Here is a 27,326-nt window from a genome sequence, read left to right on the forward strand (position 1 = left end):
GTGTTATCCCTGCTATGGGTCTACAGATGGATATACTGGGGATAACATGATTATACCACGGGGGTGATATACACACATGGAGAGTGGGTGTTATCCCTGCTGTGGGCCTACAGATGGATATACTGGGGATAACATGATTATACCACGGGGGTGATATACACACATGGAGAGTGGGTGTTATCCCTGCTGTGGGCCTACAGATGGATATACTGGGGATAACATGATTATACCACGGGGGTGATATACACACATGGAGAGTGGGTGTTATCCCTGCTATGGGCCTACAGATGGATACACTGGGGATAACATGATTATACCACAGGGGTGATATACACACATGGAGAGTGGGTGTTATATCTGCTGTGGGCCTCAAGATGTATATACACTTAACATATGGATAACACTTACAACCTACACGTCATTTCATGACAACATTTGAGATAAAAAGATGACTTGTTGGTTGGTGAACCATGGTATACAGTAGAAATATATATATACAATCATACAGATGACTTGGTTGTGCCACTGCTGTGTCTACTCTTGGACAGCTCAGCCATGTTGCACAGCAGTGAAGTCTAGACAATACAATAGCAGGGACTGATATCTAGCAACACTTGCCATGTAGACCACTTGCCATGATGTAAAGGTATTTAAGAGAGTAGAAGAACGCAAGCTATTGAGGAGCTTTTCTATCAATATTCTGTTTAGGACATTCAGACTTGCTGAGAAATGACTCAAGACAATTTTATAATATGCCTTAGTTTACGTTTTGCCCAGCCCGTTTTAAGAATAAACGTTACTGTTTAGATTGTTCTAATTGTTATGAAATAAACAAGTAATAAGAAATATCTAGAAAACAATCTTAAAAGCAAAACATCTGTCAAATATTTAAGATTAAAATCTCTAATTTTATTTTTCAATAATAGAAAACAAAAAAACAAAGAGGAAAACTGTGTCATAATATGAAATTACGTAACTGTTTCTGCTATTGAATACTATTTTGATATTATGAGTCAGCAATTCCCAAATACTACTTAAGGCTGCCATTAATACATAACTTGATGACTCAGCAATCACCTTGAGAGGGGCAAACATGCATATGATGATAGATGGTAGATACAAGTACGTACTGGTTGATAACATGGCACCTGGAACATCTAGTCTGTGGAATACGTATTCTATATAAGCAGTAAGGCAAAACTTAAAATACACCTATGCATTTCTACATACACACTGGTGATGGAAAGCACATATAAGACAACACTTAATGCTCTGGTATGGTTTAAGTGAAACTCTTTGAAGCAAAACTACCGCACTAAAATAGTAAATATACACATAACGTTAACATCTGAGATGGCAAAATGCTACGTATCTGAAAACTAACCTCCCTAGCTGCCCTATAGTATGAATGAAATTCTAAGAAATTACAAATAAAACATGTTTCCACTCTAAATGGCATGACACGGATGGTTACCAATAGGGATATTTTATATACTGGCACTGTATTATTACATGGAAAATCACCCATCAGTTACTTCATGCCTCAGACTTAAGTCTGGTTCAGACTTTTCAAACTATGCACCTGTATACTCTAACTGCACCAAGTTCTTTACTCAGTATTGTCAATTACTAGGAGTCTATGGTAAAAATGCAATTTGTAATCAAATTAAAAGGTGGTTAACCATCAGAATGCAGCTTCTATCAACGCCAGTAAATTATTCTAAATCAGTACAGCACAATGCTGGAAATTAGCTACTTCATTATACAAATGCCATTTTGAAATATCACTAATCATCCATCATAAATAGATTTTTTTTCAAACTGATAAATTATAAAAGTTGTAGTCACACAAACAAAATATAATTGTATCAATACAACTCAACATGTGATAGGAATATTCCATGATACACATGATATTACATGTACCATGTACCTTGTATGTCCACAGTGGGAAGATGCTGTGTATCCCTATCCACATTTGGGCTGTACGTAGAACACCTCCCATTTATAGACGGATCGTACCCATAGCAACTGTTAATATGGTCCCCCTGCAGCAGGACCAGCTTGATGGATAGATCTCATACACAGTTCATGGACCACCAGAGGGCGCAACAACACATGCTCTGCCATGTTGGGTATCCTGATTCATCACTAACATTTCAAGAAATAAAAGCCAGAACTGTTCCATCACGGAAGAATCTTTAGGCCACACATTTTTTATTTTTTGTTTCACAGGCATGCTGCCCCTATTGAAAACATAAAAATAAAATATTTAGTTTTATTATTTATGTGTCCCGCTAAAATATAGACCCTTTTATACAATGCAAAATGCTATACTAGTATATAAATTCTGTGTCTATCTATCACTATCAGTGAGGCCACCTCATACCTATCATATAAATAAAAATTATTTACATTTTTTTATTTCGACCAATCGTGTATGGAAAAGCTGGAATAAATCTCTGAAACATAAAATTAAAAGAGTGTTGCCTTTGATTTGGATGACAGTGTCGGTTTTGTTTCACAGTCTTAACTCTGGGCGAGCTGCAGAGCAGGATGAAAAGCCGCACATGTTGGCGACCCCAGGCTGCATGAGCCGTGTGCTCAGTGAATGAACTTTGTCCCAGGGCACAGATCACGGGTGGTGCTGAAGGTGGGTCGACTGGGCGTCTGTCTACTTACTACACAGTACACAGAACTGGTTTTGATTGTCCACGCAGACCTCCATATGTTAAAGCTTCAATGGACACCAGCATCAATTACATTCATGCCTGAATACTCGCGGATGGATAGTGCTAGTGTCATTAAAAAAGTCTTGAAAATTACATCACAGCAAAGATAAACATTGTATGACACTGTGCAAGAGGATTGACTAGAATGACTAGTTCAGCTGATGACAGTCTATCAACCTCACTGAGGAAGAGTTATAATACACACGTATTTCTCTCCCCGGTCAAGGATTGTCATAACCCCTTTTGTCTATGTCACAAGACTCAAACCTGGTGACACTTCACAGTCGAGCTGGGAGGTCTTCATAGTGATTCTCTGTGTCAGAATTAACCTCGGAAGTGTTCGTGTAGGTGTGTTCTTCCATCAGCTTCTTCATCTTCTCAGGGGGAACATCAAGAGCCGAAGACTTAGACCCCCCCTTCATGTCCACATACAGGTTACATCCCTTTGAGTCACTCTCCTCTTTGGAGGTAGCTACCATCAAAGGCTCTGTATAGGGTTCTTCCGGGGATGCGGAGAAGTTGTCACTGCTCGCAAATCCTGATGCTCCACCTTCACTGAGAGATACCGCTGAGGCTGAATCGGACCTGGGAGGTGGAGGGGGAGGTGGTTGACCTGCTACGCAGTTCGTCTCCTTCCTGAACGTGTTAACGCCGTGGTTGACTTCCTTGTTGACCTCCTCATACAGTGTGTTGACCTCGTCAGGGGACATGTACATGCTGCTGACTGGGCGTCGGCCGTTGGAGTCGTTGTCCCCTCCTGCCCCGTAACCCTGCTCGTTTTGATGGACGCGTCCGTACGCCTGGTTGTCGAATCTCACAACCATCTCCTCCACATTGTGCTTGTCTCGTTGCCTGCAACAGAAACAACCATCATTGTTTATAAACAGTGAGTGAGTGAGTGAGTGAGTGACTTAACCCTGAGGGTTAGTTGCCCTGAATCCCTGACAAACATGTGTAAGACAACCTAACCAGGGCTCTGTTCCACGAATCTATCTTAGCACGAAAATCACCATAACTCATACTTAAACATGGACTGACGATAATGGTCATGTTACGATTGCTTCATACAGCAAGGCCCTAAGTAACTACTGTATTAACGCAATACCAAGATAAACCAAAAACGTAGTGGAATCTGTACTTTACCAAGAAACTGTTATCCCAAATAAAACATTTGTTACATTTGACCACTTTCTAAATGGCATTGTGTATTGATAGCTTTCGGCCATGGGAGCCGTGCCAATTTACACTTGCCAGAGGTGTACTCAAAGTACGTGATCTCGACTACCAGTTGTCGGAGTTTCATTTTTGTTGAAGCCTCAGTGGCTGAGTGGGTTAGATCGCTGACTTTGTGTGCTGGCGATTAGGGGTCTCACTCTGGCAAGTGTGGGTTCGAATCCCGGATAGGACTCAACCAAAAAAGTACTTGAATCTGTACTTTAGTAAGAAAGCGTTATCCCAAATATAACATTTGTTACATTTGACCACTTTCTAAATGGCATTGTGTGTTCATGATAACCAAAGAAGTTCTCGGGACCTGCTACTCCTGTTTGGATTGTCCAGTAGACATGATTGCCCCTGAGGGAGGTGTCTGGAGGTTAGACTATTACACAGTCCTAATATTAATTAGTTGAAGGACTGTACCTCTTTCTGTAGATGAAGAAGATGAGCAGCATCGCAAAGATGACGAGGCCAGCAAACCCAATCACAGTCAACAGGATGGACACTGGAATAGCAAAACAGAGCAACACTTAAAACTGTCCTCAAATGTAAGGTTTGTTTGTTGCTTAAAGCCACACCCAGCTATATGAAGGTGGCCAGGTAAATAAGTAAGGACGACCAGACAATCCAGTGATCGATACTGTAAGCAACGATTGACACTGTCGGGGTATGACAACATGCTAAATCAGCGGTTTGACCACCCATTCCATTTACGACCAGGGAAAGAATGTACCGTGTAGGATTTGGGAACATTTGTGGCTGGTCAGGTATTAATGTAAAACAATGCTGATCCCATACTAATCATGTCCTGCACATAGCACTTCGATCACTGGACACAAACACTGACAAGACCATTTCTGACCTTGTCAGTATTCTTGGCCACATTGCAGTATGTGAATATACCTGTTTTCTCACATGCTGCCAGTGTACAAATGCAATAATCCATGAGTGCAGGATTACTAATTATCTATCACACAAAAGACTTCTTTCTTAATTTCATATTTAAGGAAGATGTTAAAACAATGATACAAAACAAAAGATGTTCAAAATAAATTTAATACAAACAAACATTGTAATTACAGGCTAAAAAAATATATTAGTCTTGGTTCTCAGGCACTACCCGCATCATCATAAAGTTTGTCCCACTTTCGTTTTTATTTCTATTTTAAAAAACAACCAAAAAATCCAATTGTAGTAAAATACTGTATTGAAGTATTTTATTCATCAAGGAATATATTTCTGTAGGGAGGCCCTTTCCCAGACTGATTGTACACAACTGTTTATTTGGTTACACAACTGTTTATTTGGTTACACAACTGTTTATTTGGTTACATACTAGTTTGAACAACAACCAAAAACACACTGCCCGCCTGCACAATATTTTCAAAAACCATTGCCTGAGAACCAGTTATTTAATTTTTTAAGCCTAATTTAAAAAACCATATCTGTTGTAAAGAGAACTCACTGTTTCCATTGTCCTCCTGTTGTCCCGAGGAGGCCGTGTGGGCCAGGTGACCATTGTCTTGGTAGGAGTGGGCAATGGCTGGAGAAAAACACAACACAATGGCCGTATACAACATGTAACAAGCAATAGGCATCTCAGAGGTAACCCAGGTCCACTCCGGGCTCACAGTCACTGGGCATAACGTAGCTGTGACAGTATTTCGGTCATATCATGGAGCGACACAGCTTGTAACCAATGGGAGTGAGTGAGTATGGTTTAACGCCACTTTAAGCAATATTCCAGCAATATCACGGCGGGGAACACCAGAAATGGGCTTCACACATTGTGCCCATGTCGGGAATCGAACCCGGGTCTTCGGCGTGATGAGCGAACGCTTTAACCACAAGGCTACCCAACTGCCCCTGTAACCTATGGACATGGCAGGGTTAGAAATGGCCGCTAGTCCACTGGTATGATACTAGTGAACGTTTGGAAGGGCTAGCTATTTTCTCCCAATGATATAGCTATGCTTAGAAATGAGTTGTGGATTAGCTCTGATCAGTCTTGGTGTCTGCCAAAGACTGGTACTGTCAAGCCAAGGATCACAATCAAGGCAAATCAAGGATTTGAACCAATACTCAAGGGACATAACTCTTCACAGTGGCTGCCTAAGTTCTCAGCTGTGAATCTTTTGTAAAGAGTGAGTTGTTTTTAACGCTGCTTTGAACAGTATTCCAGTTATATCACGGCGTGTCAGCTTACGGTGGAAGGAAAGCCTGAAGTGATACAGGTCTCTTGACGTTCACCATTTTGGTGAAACCCACGAGCACGTGTATTGCGCTGACAAACCTAGAAATATAATCGGGGAGAACCGGGGTTCCAACCCATGATCACAGGTTTCTGGCGTACCCAAGGGACACAACTCTACTCAGTGAATTGGGGCGCCTTAGACAACTGGGCTACCCATGGCCCTGTTTTGTAAAGAAGTAATCTAACCCAGAAATCTCATTCAATTCCTTCAATCCTGAGATTTACATGATTTCATTCCTGTTTTTATAAATGAAAAAGTTGTAGTAAAAGTAAATGATCTATAAGATATAAAGCAGACTTCATTATGAAAACATATGTCTATATTTGACTATTTCAAATTTGACTATTTGAATATGAAACATAAATTTGAAAAAAATATATTTGAAACATAATTATCATTTATTTACAGTAAACATAGTAAACTTGGATGACAGGACTTTTGAGTTAGGAAATATGATTTGAGGGTTCACATAGTCAAATTCATGATCAGAATTAGTACCAGTTTGATAGCTGTATCATCCACAAATACCATGCTAGACCATGCAGTATCATAGCAACCCAAACAATTTGCCTCCACGCTGAAAACACACCATGTACACCCAAACCAAATAATTCACTCAAAAGCATGCATTTGTAAGTATTTAACACAGCACACTTAAATTATCTTAACAAACTTATCACATAAGGCACTTCATGCATTTAATGCTGTCAGCAAATATTTCCACAGAAGTCACATGAAAGTAGAGTTACCTCCCCTTGTATGATTGCATGAACTATGGCTTATACACTTGCTGTTTGTAGTGAGTGAGTGAGTTGGGTTTAACGCCGCTTTTAACATTATTCCAGTTATATCATGGCGTGTCAGCTTAATGTGGGAGGAAAGCCCGAAGTGATGCAGGTCTAAGACGTTTACCACTTCGGTGAAACCCACGAGTACGGGTATGGTGATGACAAACCTAGAAACATAATCGGGGCGAACCGGGATTTGAACCCACAATCATAGGTTTCTGGCGTGCCCAAGTGACACAACTCTGCACAGCGAATCGCGGCGCCTTAGACGACAGGGCCACCCGTGCCCCCCTGCTGTTTGTAACATATTGTCATTAATGGTTTTTGCTTATTGTAGTTCTTTCAACATAAACAATGTCAATGATTCTTTTATGTCCAGCTATAAACATCTATATATCATGTTCACATAAGCACTGTTGAGTTGCAATGTGCGACAACTTGATTATTCCAATGTGATATTTACCCTACATGTTCAAGTAGTTTAGACTAATAGTCAAACAGCCCAGTTCTGACTCTCACAGAAACGTTTCAAACCACATGTCATCAGGGCCCTGTTCCACAAAGTGATCAGACCTATGGCTGTTGACAGTATATGTGAGGGGAGGTGAAATGGGGTTTAACATTGTGTCCAAGATTATTGCACTTTTATAGCGATGTGCATGCATGTGTGTGTGGCTGCTTGTACTAGTCCGGACTAATGCCGATATATAGTGCTAGCCCATTGAGATACCAGTGTTAGAAATTGGCACTAGTCCTGTAGTCCTTACCAAACTGCCCAATAGTAAAGGTATCCTAAGGACTAGTAGAAATTGGCCCATTTTAGGGGTTTTGCTCTGTTATCATTATAAGGACTAGTGGACAAAAACTGTTAGTTTCTGACCCTGGATACTATGTTGCAGTTTAACATACGCCACTCAGACACAGTATACTGACTCCGGGCCGATCAGTCCTCGTTATAGCCCCTTAATGCCGAGCGCCAGACAGGGTAACACCAAGTACCATCTATCTATTAACATCTTTTGGTACGACGCTGCCGGGGAGCGAACCCCGAACCTTCCGCTCTCCGGGTAGACTTGAGTATATGTGAAAGTATGTGTGCTACGATCTTCTTATCCCTACAGTCTCTTTACGAAATGAGGCCAAGGACTATTGATTCCAAGAACATAGGTCAGGTTTCATCAGCAACATGGAACTATGCTTCATTAAAACCAAATGATCAATCATCATGGACACAGGTTTCCAAAGATCAACGAACACAACACCACAAGCATGCAGCAAGCCACGTCAACTAGTGGCATGACAAACCCACAGTCGCCATGGTTACTATAAAACATTGTTAGTTTCAGCACACAGTGGAGACAAATTCTGAGTTTGCTACAAACCTTCTAGACTATGATGTTTCATGAGACGCAGATCAAGTTGCTTAACGATTATTACAGGTAGCTCGGTTGTGGGCGTGGTCACGGCTATAGTCGCTACAGGGTCAGATGATATAAGATGTATTTGATCTGTCCACATATGAACTATCAACTTCCCTTATCCCTTATGTCCACATTCAAGGGACCATATTCAAAAACTTTCTATTTAAACAAACCTTAATTTCTGATTTCACTTAAACAAATGTTCAAGATAAGAGTTAATGTTTTTTGCCTTAGTGTATTTTTGAAACTTAAATGGGGGAACAATTACTTTAATCAAAAGAATATTACTCAGAGAAATAGTTTCATCTGTTGTAAATAAACACCAGTTGAATTTTCTTTATCAGTACTGAACAATAGCTATCTTGTAACCAAGGTAACATATCCTTTCATCAAATTCAGTGTAATTGTGAAACATTTAAAATATTTTAAAATCTCTAGCTTCAGACGTAATGATCAGTAATTCCATTATAGTTGAGACTTACGGAACTGGCAGATGTAGTAGTAATGGTACTTTAAGGCGCCGCAGTGGTAGTCATGCCAATGCCATCCATCCTCCCGCCTCATCAAGGCACAGTTCTCAATGGACCAAAGTAACGTCTTGCTGGGCTCGTTCCTTGCCCAGTAGGAGTAGGACACCTTTTCCCCTGAAACAAGAAGCAAACGCAAGATGAAAGGGCTGACTCAGAGCAGGTATATCACTATTGACGTGTTACAGTACTTTGCATGTACTAGTGGGGACCACGATACTGACACAGGGGATTGTTACATACACACATACACAATGGTGGCCTGAGGCTTGCCCGGCCTCTCTGTATGTGAACATTCGGACATTAAGACTTAACATGGAACCCATGCTGATGTAAAAGAATGTACATGAAGCGTAATTTATACAGGCCAAGTTGTTTCTACCACGTGTTTAATCATGAATTTCTCTACCCGTGAAGATCTGGGGTAGAATAGGTCTTCAGCAACCCATGCTTGCCGTAAACGGTGTCATAAAAGGCAACTAATGGGATCGGGTGGTCAGACTCGGTGACTTACTTGATGAATGTCATCGCAACCCAATTTCGTGGATCGATGCGCATGATGTCAATCACTGGATTTTCTGGTCCAGACTCGATTATTACCATGATAACAGACCGCCACCATATAGCTGGAATATTGCTGAGTGCAGCGTCAATCAACATAAAAACATGAATCTCTCTCTCTCTCTCCCTCTTTCTCTTTCTCGGTGTGTGGCTCTTGTAAGTATGTAAAGACATAAGAGAGAGGATATCGAATATGAAGGTATAGAGGTGAGGTGAGGTGAAATTTGGTTTAACGTCGCGTCCAAGATTATTGCACTTATATAGCGACGTGCATGCATGTGTATGTGTGTGTGTGGCTGCTTGTACTAGTCCGGGCTGATGCCGATTTATAGTGCTAGCTCACTGAGATACCATGCCGCAGTTTAACATGAATACCCCACTCAGACACAGTATACTGACTCCGAGCCGACCAGTCCTTGTTTTAGCCCCTTAATGCCGAGCGCCAGACAGGGTAACAACAAGTACAATCTTTTAACGTCTTTTTGTATGACGCGGCCCGGGATCGAACCCTGGACCTTCCGCTCTCCGGGCGGACGCTCTACCACAGGACCACGGAGGCGGTCCTGAAGGTATAGAGAGAGGCTATCGTAAGTATGTAAAGGTATAAGAGAGAGGCTATCGAAAGTATGTAAAGGTATGAGAGAGAGGCTATCGTAAGTATGTAAAGGTATAAGAGAGAGGCTATTGTAAGTATGTAAAGGTATAAGAGAGAGGCTATCGTAAATATGTAAAGGTATAAGAGAGAGGCTATCGTAAGTATGTAATGGTATAAGAGAGAGGCTATCGTAAGTATGTAAAGGTATAAGAGAGAGGCTATTGTAAGTATGTCAAGGTATAGAAGGAGGCTATCGTAAGTATGTAAAGGTATAAGAGAGAAACTATTGTAAGTATGTAAAGGTATTAGAGAGAGGCTATCGTAAGTATGTAAAGGTATAGAGAGAGGCTATCGTAAGTATGTAAAGGTATAAGAGAGAAGCTATCGTAAATATGTAAAGGTTTAAGAGAGAAGCTATCGTAAGTATGTAAAGGTATAAGAGAGAGGCTATCGTAAGTATGTAAGGTATAAGAGAGAGCCAATCGTAAATATGTAAAGGTATAAGAGAGAGGCTATCGTAAGTATGTAAGGAATAAGAGAGAGGCTATCGTAAGTATGTAAGGTATAAGAGAGAAGCTATCGTAAATATGTAAGGTATAAGAGAGAGGCTAACGTAAGTATGTAAGGTATAAGAGAGAGGCTAACGTAAATATGTAAGGTATAAGAGAGAGGCTAACGTAAGTATGTAAGGTATAAGAGAGAGGCTATCTCTAGTATGTGAGGAAGAAGGACAATCACTGTGTGGACCAGCCTGAGTTTGTATGTCCCCACTTACCAGTAGTCCATACCCATCCTCTGTCTTCATAGTGCTGGGCTCCAATCCACACTCCCTGGTTGTGCCAGCCCAAATCTGGGGAATTAAGTTCTGACTTAAGAAAGTTCATGACTCCACCATTCATAACGGTGATGAGGTCGCCCCCCATCCCCTGACAGTGAGTGGACGCAGCCGTCCAGTACTCCTCCTTGTTGACGAACATGTAGCACGTGTTGCTGTGCACCGCCGTGTAGTAGCCGCTCTCTTGCACCAACTCCGGACAGTGTCTGGCTTCTCCCTTCTTGGCTGGAACATACATGACAGGTAGAAATAAATACATTGCAGGTGAGGTGCGGCGAAATGGGTTTAACGTCGTCCAAGATTATTGCACTTACAACAAGTACCATCTCTTAACGTCTTTAGGTATGACGCGGCTGGGGATTGAACCCCGGACCTTCCGCTCTCCTGGCGGATGCTCTACTACTAGACCACGGAGGCGATCATACATTGCAGGGGATTCCACGGCATTTGATAGGGTTACAAAGCAATTATTGTTTGTGTTAATGTTTCCAAAAAGCATAGACATATTAGGCCACCCCTATAAATGGACTATTGTTTCCTGATTGGCTGAAATAGTATGGGCAGGGCTTGTGTTGCATTATCATTACCGTGAAGAACCGTGTCTTAGACTACGTACTGTTGTCGACAGGTTTTTGTATGTTAATGATCAAATAAGCAGTCCATGAAGATATTGTTGTTGACATATCTATTTATTAGAATTGACTTCAATATAACATATATAAACCATCCACACTTGCACAGAATATTTTATATAAACATTGGCATTGGCATTATAACCAGGATGGCATAAGCTGGGACTTTTGTACAGCTGAAATCCATTCTGCGAAACAAATGGCTTACAAAAATGGCATTATAACCAGGATGGCATTATATTTATAACCTGGGTGGCATTATAACCTGGGTGGCATTATAGCCTGGGTGGCATTATATTTATAACCTGGGTGGCATTATAAAGTGGTTGGCATTATAACCAGGGTGGCATTATAACCTGGGTGGCATTAAAACCAGGGTGGCATTATAACCAGGGTGGCATTATAACCTTGCTGGCATTATAACCAGGGTGGCATTATAACCAGGGTGGCATTATAACCAAGGGTATTATAACTTGGTAGGACTGTAGACAATTCCCCAAACATTAGCAACAACATTATGACCAGCGCTGACTCCACTGACAGTATTGTGACAAGGTAACAAACCATTAATGGCCATATAAACCATAGTGGCAGGTGTGTCAACAGTACATCTCATTCCCTTCATCTCTCTCGGTGCTGCAAACACTCCGACTGATCCTGGCTTCCATCAACAATTACATCTACTGCTAACTAGGGCTGTAACGATTCACTGATACCTATGATATCATAGATTCTTAGGTACACACAATACTTGCATTGTCAGTTTGTGAGAGTGTGATACGCTATAAATGGAACAGGAACTAATAGAGTCACCTCCCATAATGGCAGAAGTAGCATAGCGCCACCTGTAAGCATGGCAGGACATGGGGACCTGGTGGCAGAGGACGTTACAACTAACTGTTACATTTGATAACCATCCCTTCATGTAAAACTGTTTTGTTCTTGTGGTTCTCATTGTTTAAGTTTTTGAGACAAAAGTAAATAAATGTATGAAGAAAGAAGTTTTAGAGCTGTATTTCAGTGATTTCATCATTTGTTATCGGGATAACAGAGTATCGCCAGTGCATATTGTAATTGTCTACTGCTAACCATGTTAGAAGGATGGTGCTTCACTTATTTCAACAGTTGTATTTAATCTATCTGTTATATTCTTGAACTTAAGCCTGTGTTATCATCGTTATTGATTCAGTTACACAAATTGTTTGTACATTGTTTAATGACGCACTCAGCAATATTCTAGCTATAAAACGGCAGTTTGTAAATAATCAAGTCTGCGCCAGATAATCCAGTGATTGATATCATGAGCATCGATCCACACAATTGGGATACGATGACATGCTTCAACCAAGTCAGTGAGCCTTACCACCCGCTGACAAGTATAGTCTCCTTTTAGGGCAGGCATGGGGTGCTGAAGACCTATTCTACCCCGGATCTTCATATTTAGCCACCATAAGGATCTATATCACTGTGCCGGTGTCCAGGAAGCCCTTCATGTAAACATGTCTGAATTGCATGAAAATGGACCGATATCTAAACCAGGTCAAATTCGCGGATCATCGCACATGCTTTCAGTCACTGGTTTGTCCGTGTCTGACATGATTATTTCCAGGCCCCAGTGACATACAGTCAAGTTCCGTTAATCCGACATTGTTGGTTGCATATGATTATGTCGGATTAACGAGAATGTCAGATAAACAAAATTAGGTAGTATCAACGAAACTACTGTTACGGACTGTATGACTGATTAAAAATACTTTTTAAGCACAGTCTAGAACGGAAGTCGCTAATTTGAAACTCGTGCTGCCATGCTTAAGAAAGCTGCTTTCTTAGTGGTTAATGTTGACTTCCTGTTAATAATTTCATTGGTCGGTCCTAATTCGTGAAAGGTCATTCTGACGTGAACAGTAATGGGATGTCCTCAGTGGTAGCGAGAACTTGTATCCAATTTTAATGAGATTGAGGTAATCTAGGCATGTGATATTGTTAAGTAAGTTTATCTCTGCAGCCATTGAAATATGCAGCTACTCGCCAACTCGTCTCGCATCAAAACACAGAGCTGTGTATTCGCGGGCAGATGACCATTGAGTACGCTGTTCACTGTGATTAGACTGATTAATTAGTGCTTTCAGCAATTCGTTGTAAATTAGGTGTGTTGGAGTCGGAGTGCAAGACTGTTGGATTAACGGGTCTAAAAATCACTGATTTAATTGATTCCCATCATTTGTGTCGGATAAAGCCGATTGTCAGATTAACGAGTGTCGGATTAACGAGACTTGACTGTACCTGGAATATTTCTAACTGTGGTGTTTAACTATACACACTCGTTCACTAAAATTCTATTGGCCCTGTGCATAACTTCAGGTCAACTCTCAGTGCTAATCTGATTAATCTGCCCCAGACTACAATCTGTGGAACTTGGGGTATCCGAGCCGGTGCAACAGGAGATGGCATTAGTCAAGATGATGAGAGTCGCCATGGGTGTCACATTGTCACGTGACATGGTTGCTCATTGCACAGGAAGGGGCAACAAGTGGAGAGGTGATACGACACAAGTGGGGTGATAAAGACCACATCTCATTTATCATACGTTTTGTAGGAGAATAACACCTTACATCAGACTTTCAGAATATAACAATCCCTGATATAATTACTTTACAATTGTGAATAATTTTTGAAAACATCCTTTACATCCAATGACGTTAAAATTGATGAAATATGAGTGAGTGAGTGAGTGAGTGAGTGAGTGAGTGAGTGAGTGAGTGATACTGTTTTATGCTTCATCAGCTATTTTGCAACTATTCACACCAAAAATATATATAATTAATAATAACTTATCCCAGTGGCAAGACTAGTGTATAATTTGAATGCATTGAAGTTATACATGGAAACAAAATCCTAGAGTTTGAACCTGGTGCCATCAAACCCAAGTCAGTTTTCCCTATATTAATCCATTTCTTTGTATCCATCATTTCACTCTCAGCATGGTTAGACATATCGCACCCATATTTCTGTACTTGTTTCAGTGGGTGACAGCTAGCATGACATGTGACCACATGAGGTATGCCACGCTCATTCCTCCATGTCCCCAGTAGGAACTTTTATGGAATAAATCAAAATGGGTTGACGAAGTTAGCAGATAACCACATCAGTCCTTGCCCTGACCCTGACAGCCTATACTGCCTCCGACTTCCCCAGGGGAGGCATATTATACACACAGGTTATGAAGTGTAATCACTATATGCAATGTGCATTGAGAGCGTGATCACCTCGACATTCCCAGCCAGGATGGTGGACATTCTCGCTGTAGCACACTTCCCTCCACTCACAGTCGGGAATAACAAGCAGCCTTAAAACAAATATGAGTGTAGGTTTCACAGCTTGAACAAATGATTCTTGACTCATGCTGAACACACATTTAATAGTTCTGCTGTTGCAGCAGTTACTTGGTAGCCGAGAAATTAAGGTGGGTCCAGGGTCCATAAGATTTGCTGCTAGCCTTCAGAATGTATAGTATTCGAATCCTAGTTAGGGACCCTTTAAATCTTTAACTTTTTACAATGAAGTCATGATAGCTTAGGACCCTCTGATTGGGTGGTCAGGGTCCGTGACATGGTTGATAGCGTGTCATTGTATCACAATGGTGTGGAATCGTTGGTCACAATTGTCACTGAATTGTCTGGCTGAGACTAGATTATTTCCAGGAGGCCGTCATAAAGCATGACCATGAGTTTGGCATTGAACAACAAACAAATCATGTTCAACCAACTTCTAAACATGCTAAATGCCCATCAAGACTTCTTACTTTTCAGTAAATCTCCTGACAGTGTTTGTCTGTTTGTTTGTGTCATATCTACATGGCACAGAGCGTAGATTTGAGCCTAATATTGCAGTGCTGATCACGTGCTGATACTAGTCGATACTTCCTCTCTTCCCCAGCGCAGTCACTGCACCTAGGTGCACAGTTCGTGCAGGATTGGCATTGAGGCAGACTTCCATAAATACCACTGGCTTGGTGTGAAATGTCAACAGTAATCAAACCGAGCAGGATTGGGAGGCAGTGTTTTCTCCTTCAGTTCAACAATCCTAGATTCCAACAAACACTTACAACAGTTTTTTGTTATTTTTTATCACCCATTTTTTTTTGTATTCTTGAAACATTTTCAAGCCTTAACAGGCATTGGGTATTGCAAAGTTAAAATCAGAATCGTGGGATTGGAGTAAAGTTATTGTCTACTAAAACATGTCATGGCGGAGCCCTTACTGTCAACTTTAAAACTATACATATTACTAAAAACTATAACCATGTGATAACATGTATACAAAACATAATTTACAAAAAATATATTAAACACACTTTACTAGTGAGTGAGTGAGTTGGGTTTAACGCTGCTTTTAATAGTATTCCAGTTATATCACCGCGTGTCAGCTTAATGTGGGTGGAAAGCCCGAAGCGATGCAGGTCTCACACGTTTACCACTTCGGTGAAACCCACGAGCACGGGTATGGTGCTGACAAACCTACAAACATAATCGGGGTGAACCGGGATTCGAACCCACAATCATAGGTTTCTGGCGTGCCCAAGGGATGCCTTAGACAACTGGGCAACCCATGCCCCCTCTACTTTACTACTAAAAACAATAACATGTATATACATACAATACATAATTTACTAAAACATATTTAAAACATAGTTTACTAAAAGATATCTGACCTTCAAATATTTTGATTTTTTTCTTTGCAAATTGATACCTTTTTTGAATATGCACTTTTCAAAATTATGAATGTCATTTTAAGAACTGTAGAAAGGATAAAAGTTTCTCCATTGACAATGATTAGATAATCTAGCGGATACACTAACCACTGATAACAACGATTAATAGAACACTAGTCACGACAAAAAGTAAAATAAAATATTTGTCTAGATGGATGCATGAATACTGCCTCCTGCTCTCCTGGCAACCATTATTGTCACTGTGAACAGAACATGGCACCGCTTGTGTCACTGTGAACAGAACATGGCACCGCTTGTGTCACAGAGAACAGAACATGGCACCGATTGTGTCACTGTGAACAGAACATGGCACCGATTGTGTCACTGTGAACAGAACATGGCACCGATTGTGTCACCGTGAACAGAACACTGATTGTGGTAGTTTCATGTTTACCACGGCCATTTCTTAACAAGGAAGTCAGGAAGGTCAGCCCTTAAAGATCTTTACTGCTCCACTTATTGATGAGTACAATCTGGATAGATCTATATGTACCTGACTAATTTGTCCGGTCGTGTGGAAAAGATTGTGCAAAGAATTCCTAACTGCATACCTTGATACGTAAATTCTGACACTATTCATCTGAAAAGAAATACTGAACTGAAGAAATACTGAAGAAATGTCAGCATGACATAGACTTGTTTATCTCTCATGACTAACCAATATATATTTTCCTCCTTTGAAACGTACCCCACACCCCAAGTAATGGGGGCCCTGTCACATGTCATCTAAAACAACATGCATGTGTTCTGCAATCCCCGCATTGAGTAACCCAATACCACTTATCTCTGAACAGAGGGAAAGGTTGAAGTCAGGACACACCCAGTATCCAATGCTTCATGCTTTACTTTCTACAAACTTTTCAACACATTCAAAGAAGTTCACCACATCTCAAGATTATTTTTGAAATAAATCTTTCACCTCAACTCATAATTCATGGTTTCTGTCTTATTTTAAAATTTTAAGGCATTTTAAGAATCTGGTCCTGGCGTAGATTCCCCTTCCTCTACGGCCTGCTGTTGATCTCCCGGTCACTGAAAGTTATGTCATAATACTTTCCACTCGCATTCTCCACATATTTATCTCCCGTGAAATTCTGTTGAGTTGTGATAAGACAAGTTATGACATGATTACTAACAGGGCATGGAGTTCATCATCTATAATTCATCCCAAAATAAAACAAGCTGTGAATTCAGGCCAGCGAAGGCAATGAGCCAAACACATGGAGGGTCTACACATATCTACAGTGCCAAACACCTCAACTCTTTAACATCTCAAACTAAGGACTTGTTAAAAGCAAGAGGTGCGGTGAGGTGAAATGGGGTTTAATGTAGCTTTCAAAATTATTGCACTCATGTGCATGCGTGGCTGCTTGTACTAGCCTGATATGATTTTGGTAATTCTGCGATTAAAACCCATGGTCAGTGGATCCTGGCATTGCCAAGAACAAACAGCCAGGGTGCCTGAAACCTGTGGGTGTGACCCTCACAGTATTTCCCAGTCCATTTATTATTTCACTCGGATGGTTAAGTTTATATCTGTGCATGATAACTCCCTTGTTGTACCCCTAGACTTGTGCACTCCTTGACACAGTCATAGTCTGAATAATGAAGGATATTTGACAACAGGCTAAACAACGTGTTTACTTGAACATCATTATGACCAGACAACTGTTTTAGAATCCTTAGGCCACAATTTTTCAACTTCATGTTTCACAGATTTATTCCAGCTATTCCACACAAGGCCAGTCGAAATAAAAAGAAAATGTCAATCATTTATTTATTTATATGAAAGTCTTTCTGCCATGGAGTTAAACTGTATGTGGCCTCTTGAATAACTGATAGTGAAGTAGACAGATTTTATATACAACATTTTGTATGGTATAAGAAGGTCTATATTACTCATGAGACATGAAATAAAAACATATATTTTTATGTCTAATTCATTTCTTAGCCTAGCTGCTTTCAGTAGAGATTAATATCGTACATATCGCCCTTAATGTAAAAATGTTTTATACACGAAGTTTGATTGGACACATAGAGTACTTTTTGGCTATTGTTACATTTTCCTTTGTTTTTGCTCGGTTTCTCATAATTATTCGTAATACACTTTATTCTTCCTTCAGCTTTGTGCATTTGCTCAGAAACTACAACTTAGTTGTAGAGCCATGGAAGTGGTGTCTGGGCAATATATTATGTCTACAGTCACGGCACAGAACTAGTGGGAAACGAACAAACTACAGTAAGAAAGACATTTCAGATTCCACGGTGTGTTTTTTAAAATATATTATATTTAGGACATAATGCCATGTGTTCAGAGCGTATACACAAGGTTCTCTGTCATGTAACCTATTGTAACCTCTGGTCTTACACTTGAATGCCCAATTCCTTGTGGTGAACATGGAAGTTGGCATTTGGAGGAATACAGCAATTAGTGCTTTTCGTATATTTTTTTTTAATTTTAAGGGTTGATGGAATCTGTTAAAGAAAGTCTCACAATACATGCTTGTTGTGCGGTACATCCATGGATGCCAGCATCATGCTGATTATAACAAATAACAGCGTAAGGCACCGGAACGGGCTGTGGCGAGATGGCATCTCTTTATCTAAGTCAAAGAATGTGCACTGTACCTAACATTCTGCAAATACAAGAAATCAAACTCATGAATTATTTTCAAATGTCCTACATGGCTAGGTTTAAGGTGAAAAAGCATTTTACAAATCCTGTTCTGGTCGTGATTCAACAGACCTGGCTAAAAGCGGTGCTCGTCATTTGCAACAAAAGTTGACAAAGCAAACGAAAACATGATCAGCTGATAAAAAGTGGAGATCTTTTTGTAGACAGTGTGCAAAATGGTTCCCTAACAATGTTAATCAATATCCTGCCATCCTTAATAAGGTGAAATTCATCGTATACACCAGCTGGGCATTATGGCCAAAATAGCCAATAGATACTCAGCGCCAGTGCCAACTTTTCATGGAAACTCCACAGGGATACAAAGCGTCTGAATAACATATGTATCCAAATTACATCACCATGGCAACAGAGTGACCCCTTCCTCACACTAGTGAAATTCAGTGCAGTCCGACACATCTCAATAGAACTTACTTGGCATTGATCCAAACCATTATGGGCAGAAAACAGCGTGGTAAAAGCTTGTAAGTAACTGTTACTTTCACCTGAGACAAGGAGGTCTGAAGGTGCATTAATGGCAGGCCAAATACCTGCGTAATTGGACTTTCAGTGTATTTCAGACTCTTTATACTTCAGCAATCAAACATGCTTTGATAAGAAGGTTGACATTTAAAGTTTGTTATCCTTCTATCAAACTCAACAGCCTGGTTAAGACTGTAAAATACAATCAGATATACCTTGGACCCAGTAGTTGACCAACACACACATTTCAATACCATGTGTATTTGGTCTGACATTACTGTCTTGTGTTAAGCCTGGAGTAGTTTGCTGATAATCAAGAACTTATCACGGAAATTACAAACCGATTTGCGTAAACTTATCCAATTTTGAAAATGTCAATACTTTTGTCTTCTGCCATACTCATTGTGGGCTTTACTTCAAACCAATCCATTAGGCTGTGTGAACCAAAGTACTTAGACGGGAGAGATAAGTTTCACGCCACTTTCCGCAGTATTTCAGTTACATCATGGCGTGCTGGATTAAAGTGGGAGGAAAGCCCCAAGTGAAGTTGGTCCTATGTGTACAGTGTAATTACAAGATTAATTTGCGTACTTCAGTACAGATTTGCTGACATGGTATTTCCGGAGTTACATGCTCACGGGTGGGGGGTGGGGGTGGGGGTGGGGGTGGGGGTGGTGTATTTGGGTATCAGTTCCTATTGTAGCAAAATTGATGCTCTGAGAACTGGTTCAGAATTACAGCCCTCAAATGCATCATCTAGTCAATGAGGACTGGCATCATTGCATCACTAGTACTCAGTAGTCTTGGCTAGTGGACTAGCATGAATTTCGAAGGCTGTAAAAGATACAATAACACTTAAAACTGTTCATAATAAGTACACCTTCCTCGTCATAGTTATGTTCAGTTTGTATCCATGGAGCATTGAGGTCATTCATAAGCTAAACGTTCAAGACTGACAATTGACTTGCCAAAACAATGAATGAACAATCAAGAATGGGAAAGACACAAACATTCTTTATCAACACTATCAATAGCCTTCTTGTGAATAATGTTGAGTTCTATGTTAGTGTCTGAAAGTTAGCATGCTAGTCATAGGAACCATGTCATATTTATAACAGGTTAAAGGAGGTGCCTTGATTCAAAACAGAGCTCAAAGACCCAAAGACACTGTTCCACAAAGTGATCTTAGGCCACACTTTTCTAATTTTGTTTCACGGATTTATTCCCACTTTCCGACAAAATGTTGGTCGAACTAAAAATAAATAGCTATGTTATTCATTCATTCATTCATTCATTCATGTGAAAGTCATTCCAAGATGGAGTTAGAACGGCAGGTGGCTTCTTGAATCACTGATGGTGATGTAGACATGGAATTAGCATGATTACTGACATGAGACATAATAAAAATAAATATTTCTTTGTTTCATTTACTTCTTTTCCAGCTGCTTTTCAGTAGTGCCGGTGGGCCTGTGAAACAAAACATGTGTGGCCTTAGTGGTATGATTGCTGTAAGTCTACGCCAAAGTATTGGCGTTAGCTCGTCTTCACACTAAGATAGCATTGTGGAACAGGCCCCAGACCTCCCTTAATCCCAAACGCTGTAAGTCCATTGAGAAACTGCAACAGCAACCAGAAACCGTGTCCATGGTTACAAACATAAATTTACAAATTAAATAAATATGAACTTTAATAATCATGATAATTGTAAAACAATCACAGATTTCAGTATCGATTCCCCTGCTGGAAATGAAGCCGACCAATCATCCATGCAATCGATGAATTGGAGGGGCAGTAACCACGCCAACCATCCTCTACTCAATGTCAAAGTCAAAAACAAAGAATTCAAATTTAGGACTCAACGTGGGCCTAGGAACCTGCAAAGCACCACTTTACTTGTAGGAGACAACTTCATGCCAGCAGGCAGACACCAAATGGACAAGCACGGGAATGTCATTAAACAGGGACTTAGGAACTAATCTTGAATAATTAAACTTGGACATGTATGAGCCAGTTGAAAACATTTAAACATCCATCAAACAGCCGGAGGGTCAGAACGGAGTTGAAGAATTTGACTGATCAATACCTGTGTGTACTTATGCCTGGAGAGCACCAGAGCTAGCAAGTAGGACGTGTTTCCACAAGCCTTACGAGTATCTCAAACATAATTTGGTACAGGGTTGAAAGGATTGATGACAATTTGACATGTTCTCAGCATGTTTGATGGAATACAGGAACTCATCTGCGAGTTAACATTGTTATTAGCTGTATGTCATCATGCGACAGGATATCATATGATAAAAAACTACTGCTTTTAGGAAAAATAAATATACAAGAAAACAGCGTTATCAGTATGCCCCGGTAGGAGGCACATTAGAATTTTGTTTGTTCATATTGTAGTACCTTTTTTAGTAGTGAATTTAAACTATGAAAAAAGGGTCCTAAAAATCCTTAAGAAGAGATAGGCACTTTGGTTGCTTCATGTCATCAGAAGACATGATTAAATGTGAAATTATTACACAAAAAAGGCCCCTTCTCTGGAAAAAAATAATTTATGCCTATGGCACCAATTCTCGAACTCAGTCTTGATAAGTATCTCTCAGATAAGCTAACTTCAGTAGTTTCTCCGAAAACTTGTCCCCATTGCAGACACTATGCACTAAAAAAACATGGATGAAAGGCTGTTACTGTATATGCTCAAAATCTAAAAGCATGTAGCAAGGGGAGTCACTCTGAAAACAATAATTTACGGCACAAATTTTCTAACACTGTCTTGAGAGTTATCTCTTAGATTTGCATGCAAAGCTTCATTCCTGTAATGTTAGTAGTTTCTGAGAAAACTTGTCCCCAGTTCATGCAGTATGGACTAAGTTAAAAAGCACAGAGCAAGTGCCATAACTCCGTAAAGAAATGAATTTGAGACACCCAATTTTTAGCACTTTTAAAATTGTGACCAGTAATATCATTTGTCTTATTTAATCATTAATATAAATTCTCTAACTTAACTAGATTTTGGAGAAACTTTGTCCCCTTCGGAAAGTAGACGGATGAACTAACTCTGTCTCTATATCACCTGGCCAACTTTGTGGCGGGGATAAAAAATAATAATCAAGTTACGATCTGGTGTTTGCAAAACTATATTTTAACTCTCCGTTATCATGTTTTTGTCATTAACCTCAAGCAAATGGTGACCACATCTTTCAGCTACTCCATCTTGGCATATTGATGTAAAAACATTCTCTGAAATAGGAAATAAAATTGGTCTGGAAATTAATGTACTATGAAGTCATCAATCAGCACTGATTTCTTACACACACACACATTTCCGCGAAACATGCCAAAGAGGTCACAAGAAATCTAAAACATGCCGTTAACTTTCTAAAAAGCAAACCCCGCCTACATTATCAGCACCACGGAAAGAAAAGTCTACAATAAACGTTAAAAGAACCAAATATACACCAAAGCTTTAAAAAACATCAAATTGTTTTTGGCTGGAAACCAATCACCATCCATATATTATGTTTCAGTTTTTTATCTGTCAGAAATACACATAGCAGTCATAGGCTATAAGAGTCTATCAATCATACGAAGGCCACATATTCTTAGAAGTAATGAGAACTTCAACATCTGAGTAACCAACTGTAGTAGATGCAAATAACTCCACCAAACACTATTACTCCAAAACCTCCTTCTGAGTTAGCTGATTCTGGTAATTAGGAAACAAGCGTAGTATTTCCCCATACCACGGCCTGACACAGTGGAGGCGCCGTGAGTCAATACTCCAGTGAACTGACTAGTAGCACCAGTGACTAGGGATGAGTCAAGTATTGGGAAATAGACAACTCTGGCACCGATGCCAGAATATGAAAGCCAGGCTGGACCAGCGCCAGATTATGGTACACTCATGTATTCAGGGGATCGAAGCGCCATAACTCTTGGACTGTAAAATTGACCTGTCTCCGTCACATGGAAGAGGTTTACCTTGGAGATTATTTACTGGAGAATGGAAACTCCTCCAAGATGAAACATGGGACACTGTGTTTCAAGCAGTTACCATGGTTACATGCAACACCTTAATCCTCAAAGTGTGAAAAGATCCAAACTAACCCCATTTGAGAATTTTCCTCTGCAAACTTAAGAATAAATCTAGACCATGTACAATTGCTATTTGTACGGATCACATGATTGAACCAGTGAAAACATATACTGTAACACTCTCCACCAATGCTCTGTGTTTGCTAAGTTACTAATATGTTAAATATTAACTACAATAGTCATCTGTGGTAGAGCTTAGTTTTTTCACAAGGGCTGAAAATATTTACGTTAATCAATTGTTTGATTTCAACTACCAGTCTGTACCAAAATGTTTAGAAAGGACTGTTGTAGCCAAGACCTGTCTTTCTGTGTTTCTTTCAGTAGAGCTGCGGATGTTCAATATTAACTACAATCATCAGCAGTGGAAGAGCTTAGTTTTTTTCACATGGGCTGGGGGGACAAGTGGCAGTCTTGGCATGTTTCAGCCAACATACTTTGTTGCCTGCAGCATAACATTTTTAGTCCACTAGTCCTTATAATGATAACACACAGCAAAACCCTTAACAATGGCAAATTTCTACTAATGATACCTTAACTACTGGGCAGATTGGCAAGGACTACAGGTCAAGTGCCAATTTCTAACGCTGGCCTGCCCGATCTTATGTTATGGATGTAAGAGTCAATGTTCATCTCGACTATCACACAATGGGTCAGTTTCACACTGGGCACAAATTACTACGTCCAACCCTGGACTGGAGATGGGCACCAGACGGTGAAGGAGAGGACTTCAAGACAATAACATCCCTAATACCTTACTGGATACACTGCTACTTTGACAAGACCTTTTCCCAGACATTGGCTTCAGCGTTCAGACTGACCAAACACTAAACTGTATGTGTATGTGTTGAAAGGTAATGAAATGATTAAACATTTTAAATTATATACATTTTAGCATGTTTTTTTCTACCTAATACAATTCACATATGTTAAATCGAGTAACACATCATTACATTATGACAGCAACCTTTTTTACAAAATATTACCGATGCTTTTGAGATATTTTATATAAATACATGTCAATTCATGTACCAGGAACTAAATTTGTAATGTTAGATTGCTTTATGCAAGAGTGATATGACTATTGTTTTCAATATTGACCTTTCATCTACAGTTCAGATAACTTCAACTTTGATCGCTGTGCCACAAGCTTTATGCCAAAATCTGCCTGTCTGCATTGATTTTAGACTTAATTGTTACATGTGGATATTTGTTACCAGCCAGAAACAAACATCCTATTTCCTAGACTCAAGAGTTCAGACTAGAGTGGACTAACATTTAGTCAATGAAATGTTATATTACACAATACCCTTCTCGACTCTAAAATTAAACAAATAATTTTCCTGAAGTTGATTTCATAGAGCTAGCTAGGACTTGCTTTTGTATATATACATCTAGATTGTGTTTTTTCCATAAAATAAATATATTCCACAGTCATGATGCAAGACTAAGTTCAGACTGGTGGCAGGAGTTACAGACAGCTGGCTCCCCTTACTTCGGAAGCTTTTTCTAATTCACAAGAAGCCAGGTTTTCTTAGCTGTCCAGCATCAATATCTTATGTCTGTAACCCCTCAACCCTGGAACCCATAGCCCTAATGTCCCTACATTCAAATACTACAGCAGCAACCCTCAAGAACATGAAGAACCCTCTTGTGTTTGTCCTGCAGTTGCCTCTCGTGGCTAATTTGCAACATTTTCTCAAAGGGGGTCCTTAAGTTTTTCTAAAGTAATATTAATCTTGTGACACATTGGATCATTAATGTTGAATATGAAAATACCACAAGGACCCTTTGCAGTGTTTGAAATTCATCATGAAAGTCAGAAGCTCCTTGTCATAACCCTAATTTTAAAAGCTAAACATTTAGATTCAAACACAATAGGAGACCAACTGAATGACCCAGGTGAGCTCTAATGTGGAGAACTGCCTTGGTTTCCACCATCTGACTGACTACATAGTATTTCTTAATTTGTTCTCATCATGGTCACGGAACAAGGTTTCTCATCACTCCGTTCCTGTTGCTCCTTTTAGAAAACATTTCTTTCATGCTGATTTTAACATATGCTATAACCATTATATGGCCAACTTTCAGCCTCATAAAGCCAGTGGTTTCTCTCCGATGTTGTTCATATATCAAAAAGTCGGTTATTCTACATGCTTGATGGCTGTCAAGTGACAGGGTGCTGACTAATTAGGGCTCTGTGTGAAATTACCAAGCTGACTCCTGATTAGGTAATTACGCACTTATTTCCATTCAACTAGCTATGAAACCCAACACTATATGACCATTGATGTTGTAACAGCAAAAGTAAGAATATTTTCGACATTCCAACGGTAATTTTCTGAAAGAAGCATGTCTTTACAGCAGAAAACTGTCATAAAACAAACACGTACGTCCACTACTTAAACCTGTGTTGGATTGTGACTGGATGTGTCTGGTTATGTCAACACTTGAAAGCTGGCTTACATCTTTTAGAGCTGCATGCACTTTGATCTGCAGGCATCACATCTTTCAATAATCCCCTATCAAGTCTGTGTGACACACACTATGACACACACACATACAAATCTTTTTTCTACACAAAGCAGTGAAACGATGTGGTGTCAAACATCATGTCAATCCGAGTAAGCGTTGAAGATGTCTGTCCCATTTTCTGAAGAATCCTTACTGCTATGGGTTATTATCATGATTATAGGTGAATATAATGATATATATGTGATAACAAATGTACACAATATCTGTTATTGTCACTGGTATGAAGACATCATGATATACCATCACTAAAACCCCAGAATAAAAATCCCAAAGACCATAATTTGATATATATTTTCTCTGTAGTTTGTGGTAGTTATAAGAAGACTTGTAGTTGAACAGTAAGTTACATTTTAATATATCAATGCCGGTAGGCTATACAATAACTAGATCTACTAATTGTATTTTTAATTTGGGTAATATTATCATGTGCTTTTATTCGGGGTTTATATATTACAAGGACTTGTCAATATATCTCTATAACGTGCCACGCCCATCTTGTGTGAACTTGCAAAGTCTGTCAAATTTTGGATATGTTTACGTTTGTTTACATATCAGGAAAGCCTACCCCATTGTCGATTTTGCTTTGGCACCAAAACGTGTTGATATTTTCAGCACTGTCAAGCAAAAATCTAACTATTATATGACATTGTGAACGGATATGTTCGTCTCTTTAACTCTGTCAACAGCATGACATCGTTAACAGAAGGCGAGGGCAGAGCTCGCTAGCACGCTCTCGACAATATTCGTGGTGGGAATATTTTTGGCAGAACACATGTCCGTATGTCGTAAAATCGCGACAATCTACTCTGACTATGCATACTTACCCCATACTGGAATGAAAACGTGAAGAAATATCACAGACAAAAGACCCGGTAACTCCATAGTGTGTGATCAGCAGACGAGAGCGCTTTACATCAGGAGAATACACAAGCTAAGTGACTAACTCCGTCAGCCATAACATAATCAACATTGGTACCGCAATGGGCCATGCATCTCTCTTCTGATTGGTTGAAATGATGTGACTATCACCGGAAGAATCTATAAAGAAAGGGGGGATAGGTTGTTGTTTACGTGGTAAATTTGTTGCATAGCAAATAAATACTGTAATTATATGGATGGAAGAAAATTCAAAATCTCATTACAAATGATGTTTGAGAATACATTGATATAATCCATGAACAAATTCCAAATGCCATTCAGTGATTTTAACTTG

The 27,326-nt window shown here is 39.8% G+C and overlaps 1 protein-coding gene across 2 annotated transcripts; it reads right to left on the minus strand.

The window, feature by feature from the left end:
• Positions 1-335: 335 nt before the first annotated feature.
• LOC139468559 (uncharacterized) lies at positions 336-27,079 on the minus strand. 2 transcript variants are annotated; one of them, XM_071250612.1, is made up of 7 exons: positions 26,938-27,079; positions 10,873-11,157; positions 8,897-9,058; positions 8,376-8,468; positions 5,416-5,493; positions 4,374-4,455; positions 336-3,584 (listed from the first exon to the last, which is right to left on the minus strand). In XM_071250612.1, the coding sequence occupies exons 1-7, from the start codon at positions 26,993-26,995 to the stop codon at positions 3,011-3,013; spliced, it is 1,332 nt and encodes a 443-aa protein (XP_071106713.1). In that variant the 5' UTR covers positions 26,996-27,079; the 3' UTR covers positions 336-3,010. The 2 variants fall into 2 exon arrangements, with proteins under 2 accessions (XP_071106713.1, XP_071106714.1); XM_071250613.1 differs by lacking the exon at positions 8,376-8,468.
• Between the last annotated feature and the right edge of the window lie 247 nt (positions 27,080-27,326).

This window comes from Haliotis cracherodii, unplaced genomic scaffold (genome assembly GCF_022045235.1).
Source record: "Haliotis cracherodii isolate W230 unplaced genomic scaffold, xgHalCrac1.p SCAF_2, whole genome shotgun sequence".
Classification (NCBI taxonomy): Eukaryota; Metazoa; Mollusca; class Gastropoda; order Lepetellida; family Haliotidae; genus Haliotis; species Haliotis cracherodii.